The 7,169-nt window shown below is 53.9% G+C and overlaps 1 protein-coding gene across 1 annotated transcript; it reads left to right on the top strand.

Annotated features, from left to right (window-relative positions):
• Positions 1-2,051: 2,051 nt before the first annotated feature.
• Positions 2,052-4,969, top strand: Egr4 (early growth response 4). Its single transcript, XM_021165764.2, has 2 exons — positions 2,052-2,816; positions 3,138-4,969. The coding sequence occupies exons 1-2, from the start codon at positions 2,684-2,686 to the stop codon at positions 4,439-4,441; spliced, it is 1,437 nt and encodes a 478-aa protein (XP_021021423.1). The 5' UTR covers positions 2,052-2,683; the 3' UTR covers positions 4,442-4,969.
• The last annotated feature ends 2,200 nt before the right edge of the window (positions 4,970-7,169 follow it).

Genomic DNA, 7,169 nt, shown 5'->3' with positions numbered 1-7,169 from the left:
GCCTTGAGCTTCTAACCTCCTCTACCTCTGCCTGCACAGTGCTGGGATTACAGATGTGAAACATCACACCTAGTTTATGTAGGGATGTGGGTGCTAAGCAAGCACCCACAACTGAGCTGCATCAACACCCCCTCTTCTGTATTTTCCATANGCACATCGTGTGTGCTGATAACACAGCATTGGAACTGTGGCCATCATGGGACCACAACTGTGCATGGATGTAAAGAACCTTCACCCATCTTGTAGACTTGGGAAGATTCATGCAAGTGTATCAACAAGTTCTGCAGATGAGCGTGTGGTGGAGTTTATTCTGTGAGCACTTGGAAAGTCACTGTGGGGTGGAGTGGCTAAGGATGGAAGTGTACCTCTCCAGTAGTGGCTGAAATCTACCATTGGAGCCCAGAGAGGAACCCAGGGGATGAACACAGAGGATGCTGAGTGTTCTGCTATACTGAGTTTATCCCGTAAACTGGTAAAGGAACACAGACTCTTGGAAAGGCGTAAGGGGAGGGGATTCTCTGAGATACAGCAACAGTCTTTCTGTAGCCCACAACCTGCAAGGAATTTGTCTCCATTTTGAGGACAGTGGAAATGAAGTAGCCCCCTACCTCAGACCTGCTACCCCTGCCCTCCAGTGCTCAGAGTCCCAGAAACTGAAGCTCTTTTTCAATTTTATGTTAAACTAATAAGTTTGATCGTTTGATCAAATTATTTCAGGCTGGAGTGGTACCCCAGCAGTTAAGAGAACTTACTGCTCTTGCAGAGGGCCCAGGTACTGTTCCCAGCACCCACATTGGGCCACTCATAACCATCTATAACTCTAGGCTCCAGAGGGATGCAGCACATCTGGGCTCTGTGGGCATCTGCACTCTCATGCACACACNCCCNCNCACACACACATAATTTACAATAATAAAAATAAATCTAAAATGTAAGACATGCTATTTCAAATTGGCATAATGGTCTTTAATCCCAGAAGCACCCAGTTCCCTGCAGGTAGCAGAAATGGGACTGCCACAATTTGTCAGCTATCTGTTAAAAACTGAGTATCGGGCTGGTGAGATGGCTCAGTGGGTAAGAGCACCCNACTGCTCTTCCGAAGGTCCAAAGTTCAAATCCCAGCAACCACATGGTGGCTCACAACCACCCGTAATGAGATCTGATGCCCTCTTCTGGTGTGTCTGAAGACAGCTACAGTGTANTTACATATAANAAATAAATAAATAAATCTTTTTTTAAAAAATTGAAAAAAAGTTGGAAGTTACCCATGTGTTCNTAGATATGAACCAATCCAACCCTTATTCAGGGTCTCCCTGTGCCANGGAGAACCAGTAGCCTTAGAAAATAGCCTAAGAAAATAGCCTGTCTTTGTCTTCAGACATGATGCAATCTCTCAGCTAGTTTTAGTGAAAAAAAAAAAAATTTCCAGAATAGTTTGAATGTTTGTATAGACAAAAACATTTTCCCCAAAACTACTCAAGAAATGTCAACATGGCTACCTCAAGAAAAAAAAGTGAAGGCAAGAGAAACCTTTAATTTTCAGAATGTACTCTCAACTTGGCATGATGACATACCAAGGATATCTCTCAGGACTCAGGAGGCAGAGACAGAGGCTGATGGATCTCTGTAAGTACAGGGTCATCCTGGTCTACACAGTGAGTTCCGGGTCATCCAGAGCTGCATGTGAGACCCTGTCTCAAAAAAGAAAGGAATATTCTTGTATACTAGTTGATCCCGCCCACCTCCATCATCAAATTTTTCATTATGACGATTTTTATATAATTTTTATATAATTTATATTTTATATAAATATATAATTTTTCAAAGCACAGTAAAATGTTAAAACGGAAGCAAACACACACACAAACACACATAAAGGCGATCTTNAAGGAACTGACTATCTCAGACACCCCACCCCCACCCCCCAGTGCTTTCACATCTGGCTTTTTCAGGACCCAGGTCCTCATGCAACTCAATCCTGCTTGTAACTTAAGTGCTCTTATCCATTTCAGGGCTACTAAGTGTTCCNGGGACTTCATGTTATTTTGTTATTTCTCTCCTTAGCAAGCTCACAGGTGAAAAACAAAACAAAACAAAACAAAAAACCCAAACTGGTATTAGGTGGGAACAAACGTTTTAAGTGGGAAACGGCGGGTTCGAACCAGTGATTCTACGGACTGGAGGGCAAAACGCATCCCGGGTGCTCACACNGAGCTTAGCCCCTGCCGNGCGCACCCGTGGCCCAACGCACACGAGGCTCCACGCTCTGGGGACTCGCGCGCACGCAGCGGCGCGAGCCCGGCGGCGGCAGCAACGTCACAGGCCGAGCTTTCCTTTTCGGGAGTCCCCGGCATACATCCTGTGTCCATGTTTGGTCATTTACGTCACGGCGCCAGGGCCGGGGCCTCCCGAAATGGCAGTGGCCCGGGGAGTCGGAAGCCCGGAGCCAGCGCCGCCTCAGCTATATAAGTGGGGGGACTGTAGGTTGGGGGAGCCCGGTTGCACTTTGGAGAAGCCAGGAGCCGCCGCCCGAGGCAGGTGCCGGTGAGCCAGGGNGCCGCGGCCCCCCAACCCTCGTGCCCCAGCCAAGCGCCGGGAGCCTGGAACTGGGGCGCCCGGATTCCCTGCCAGCCGCGCGCGCCCCAGTCCAGCGAGGCCCCGGGCGCCCCGCCGCCACCGCGCCATGCTCCACCTGAGCGACTTCTCCGGCCCCGACGCGCTTCTCTCCAAGCCCACCGAAGGCTGCGCCCACGCCAGCCCCGAGCTGCCCCGGCTGCCTGCTAGGGACGCTCCCTCGGCCGCCGCGTATCCTGGAGGTAAGGAGCGGNTCTGGGAGCTCGAAGACTCCGAACGCGATGAAGGGTGATGGGAGAGGCGCGCGGGGTGGGGGGTGGGGGTCCCCAAGCGCGCAGTACCATTCCCACCCCCACCAAGGCCACAGGCGCCTATGCGGGAGCCTTGCGTGTGTGCGCCCTGGGGCGTCCGTGGGGGTCCCTCTGCTGCAGGATCGGAAGTGCACGAGGCGCTCTGCGGGTGCCTTGCGCCAGGAGGACTCGGGTGGAGGGGGTAGCAGCTGTAGGCTCCGAGGCACGCCCTTTGAGGTGTGCGGGGCTGATGCGTGGTCCCTCCTTTGGCAGGTGACTTCTTGAGCTGGGCTTTGAGCAGCTGCGGTGCCGGGGGGGACTTAACAGACTCCTGCTTCCTGGAGGGCCCTGCACCCACGCCCCCTTCGGGCCTCAGCTACAGCGGCAGCTTCTTCATCCAGGCGGTTCCCGAACACCCGCACGACCCGGAGGCCCTCTTCAACCTCATGTCTGGCATCTTGGGCCTGGCACCCTTCCCCGGTCCCGAGGCGGCAGCGTCTCGGTCCCCCCTGGATGTCCCTTTCCCCGCGGGCCCCGATGCCTTGCTGCCGGACCTCTACTCCCCAGATCTGAGTTCGGCCGCCTTCCCGGAGGCGTTTTGGGAGGCTGCGCCTTCNGCGGGCGCTCCCTCGCAGTGCCTGTTCGAGCCCCAGCTCTCCCCGCCCGACGTCAAGCCNGGGCTGCGGGCGCCTCCCGCTTCGCCAGCGCTGGACGCTGCTGCTTCGGCCTTCAAAGGGCCCTATGCCCCCTGGGAGCTGCTGTCGCCCGGGATCCCGGGGAACTGTGGGTCGCAGGGGAGCTTCCAGACCACCCCGGAGGCTCGCTTCTCCGCGGTAGGAACCAAGGTCGAGGACCTGCTGTCCATCAGCTGCCCCGCCGAGCTGCCCGGCCCGGCCGCCAGACTCTACCCGGCAGGGGCCTACGACACCTTCTCGCTGGCCCCAGGTGACTTAGGGGAGGGGACCGAGGGCCTCCCGGCGCTGCTGACCCCTCCGGGCGGGGAGGGAGGGAGCAGCGGCGAAGGCGGAGAGTTCCTGGCCGCCCCTCCGGCGCAGCTGTCCCCTCTAGGCCTGCGCGGTGCCGCCACGGCGGACTTCTCCAAACCCCTGGTGGCCGATCTCCCGGGGGGCAGCGGCGTGGCCGCGCCCTCATCCCCCGCCGCCTCCTTCCCCGCGGCCAAAGCCCGACGCAAGGGACGCCGGGGCGGCAAGTGCAGCGCGCGCTGCTTCTGCCCGCGGCCGCATGTCAAGGCCTTCGCCTGCCCGGTGGAGAGCTGCGTGCGGAGCTTCGCGCGCTCCGACGAGCTCAACCGCCACCTGCGCATCCACACGGGCCACAAGCCCTTCCAGTGCCGCATCTGCCTGCGCAACTTCAGCCGCAGCGACCACCTCACCACGCACGTGCGCACCCACACGGGCGAGAAGCCCTTCGCCTGCGACGTGTGTGGCCGCCGCTTCGCGCGCAGCGANGAGAAGAAACGGCACAGCAAGGTGCACCTAAAGCAGAAGGCGCGCGCGGAGGAGCGCCTCAAGGGCCTGGGCTTCTACTCGCTGGGCCTCTCCTTCGCCGCGCTGTAACCGGAGCTGGCCCCGTAGGTCGGGGGCGCCGGGTGCTCGGCGCACGCGGCACGGTCCGGCCGGTCCCTCGTTCCCCGCTGCCCTCCCAGCCTCTTCCACGCACGTCCGGGGCCACCCGCAGTCCAGCTCCAGTTTCCCCCGAAGCGCCCGCCGCTCACGCCCTTCAGCACGAGTTCCGCGGACAGCGCCCGCTGTTCTGGAGCCGCCCTCCTCCAGCCAGCCGCTCTGGGGACAGTCCTCTCGGTCCACCCACAGAGCAGGCACTTCCTTGGGACTGAAGAGAGTGTTTTTGTAACTGGCGTACGCCCCACGCCTTCCTCTTTATCCCTCCCCAGAGACAAGCTGGGGATGTACCGAGCCGGTCTCTCAAGAACTTTGTACAGCAAGTCCAGCAAGTCTTTGGATGTGATGTTTTTGCTTTGGGGTTATTTCCTTTTTGTTGTTCATTTTTTGTAAAGCAGACGCTACTCTCAAGCATTTGACAAAACTGTTTATTTTTGCAATTAAAATTATTGTGCTAAAAGCTTACCGAATCTGCCTTGTGAAAACTCCTAACAGTGATCTCTTTAACTTCACTCCCAGGACAGTATATGCCAGGAGACAGGAAATACTCACATGGTGAGATTCAGGCCTCTGACATTACTGACAAACACTCCTACAAGACACTGATTCACATTAGGCATTTCATAAATATAAGAGAATAAATTGATGTACTTCTTCACCGCTGACTTAAGGATTAGCAGTGTTTCTGGAACCAAAANTGGAAGGCAAAGGTAGTAACGTCATGATGCCCTCTAGGCCTCAGTCTCTAGTACCAATCTCAGAGCAGGAGGCAGTCAGTGCAAGTCGATTACTGTGTAATCCAACTGGAAACAACCAGGGTCAGTTATCCCTAACTCCAAAGGCTGGAGCTTGCTTTCCAGCCCGGAAGGGAGGATGCCCTTGGAAAAGGCTTCCTTCCAAACAGGAAAGATTTGGCACTAGAGGGCGCCCTGGGCAGTAGAGGCTGATACATTTTAGTGAAATGTGACTACTCTGCTAGTATTTTCTACCACAGATATATCTGTTCAAGAATCACTCGCTGTAAAGACCAAAAGGGTCTCTGGGTTTATCTAGGCCAGACCCAAGGCTGTGAGGAACAAGCCAGAGGCTCCTGGAAGGGCCCTCCCCCTCCAGGAGATAACAGTCCTTTTATTAAACAGCCNAACTCATGGCACAGTCAAAACCCTTTCNAAAACTTTACTTCCAGGTTAACCCGTTTATGGTTTGGGAGTGCAGGCAGGCACAGAAAACCATGATCCTGTAATAGGGAAGGTGGGACATCCTCTTTATTCTCTTGATTTGCTCCTCAAAGTCTTTTCTACCTTGGGCTGTATAAAAGGCCTACAGTTGCACCTCCTGAATGACAGCTCTATGCTAAAGCAAGGGCGGGTCAACTCAGCTGACCTCTCTGGAAGAGAGGGAGGGAGGCAGGGAGAGAGAATATTTAGAAGTCAACTTTATGTAACGTTCTTCAGGAGCCATCTACTAGGGGTTTTGGTTGTTTCTATCTCTGCATGTGTGTACATGTATGTGCATGTGCGTTTGTAAGTGCATACCTTTGCAGAGGAGGATGTCAGATGACCTCTGTCACACCTCACCATATGCTTCTTTATTTGTTTGTTTTATTTACTTTGGTTGCATAAATGTTTTGCCTGAATGTATGCATGTGTATTTGGTGCCTACGGAAGTCAGAAGAAAGTGTCAGATCTCCTGGAACTGGAGTTTCAGATGGCTACGGCAGACTGTATGGGTTATGGGAATCAAACCTCAGCCCCCTACAAGAGTAATAAGTGTGCTTAACCACCAGGCCATCTTCCCCAACCCCCTTCCACTGTAGTCTCTCTCTCTCTCTCTCTCTCTCTCTCTCTCTCTCTCTCTCTCTCTCTCTCATTTTTTCTGATACAGTCCCTCAGAAGCTGAAGGTTGGGGGTTTTGGCTAGAGTAGGCAGCCTGTAAATCTCCTAGATGCCCCTGTCTCCTCCACCCCTCAACCCTGGGTTACATGCACCTACAANTTATTAGTGGCCATGCTCAGCTTTTACTGTGTGTACCGGTTATTAAAATTCAGACCCTCCTGCTAGCACAGCAAATTTGATCATCTCGGCAACCATCTATCTTGCTTAGTTATTTTGTTTTGCTGAAGAAATGTAGCTTTCTTAAAGGAAAAGGGAAAACATCCCCAGAGTAGGAGATATAACAAGAGAGAAATACTCTGTCTTGGTTTTTGAGATAAGGTCAATCTCTCACTGGACCTGGCTGACTGTCCTGTCAGTGAAGGCCAGGGATCCCCCTGTTTCTGACTCCCCAGCTCAGGTATTATAATNTGCCCAGATTTTCTTTTTTAGCATAGGTTCTGGGGCTGGAATTTAAGTCATGCTGCCAAGGCAAGCATGTTACCAACTGATTTCTCTCCTGNCCCTCAGCTCCTCTTGAACCAGGAAAGACCTCAGACAGACGCCTGGATTGGTGCTCCTGCTTTCTCAGCACCCCTCCCCCATATGCTTGCCCTCCAGTAACCTGAGATTAAAAACGTTGCCCCCTGCAGGGGAACTCCTTAAGCAAGGAGGTGAACAACAACAAAGCCTCACTACCTCCCAAAAAACTAAACAGATGCACTAGGCCCCTCCCTTTCTTCCAGAGTAAGCCTGAGCCCAGTTGCAAAGACTCCAACTAGGTGAGCAGCCAA

The sequence above is a fragment of the Mus caroli genome, chromosome 6 (assembly GCF_900094665.2).
Source record: "Mus caroli chromosome 6, CAROLI_EIJ_v1.1, whole genome shotgun sequence".
NCBI lineage: Eukaryota > Metazoa > Chordata > Mammalia > Rodentia > Muridae > Mus > Mus caroli.
Note: the sequence above shows the minus strand (reverse complement) of the source record. Positions and strands in the feature narration are given on the sequence as shown.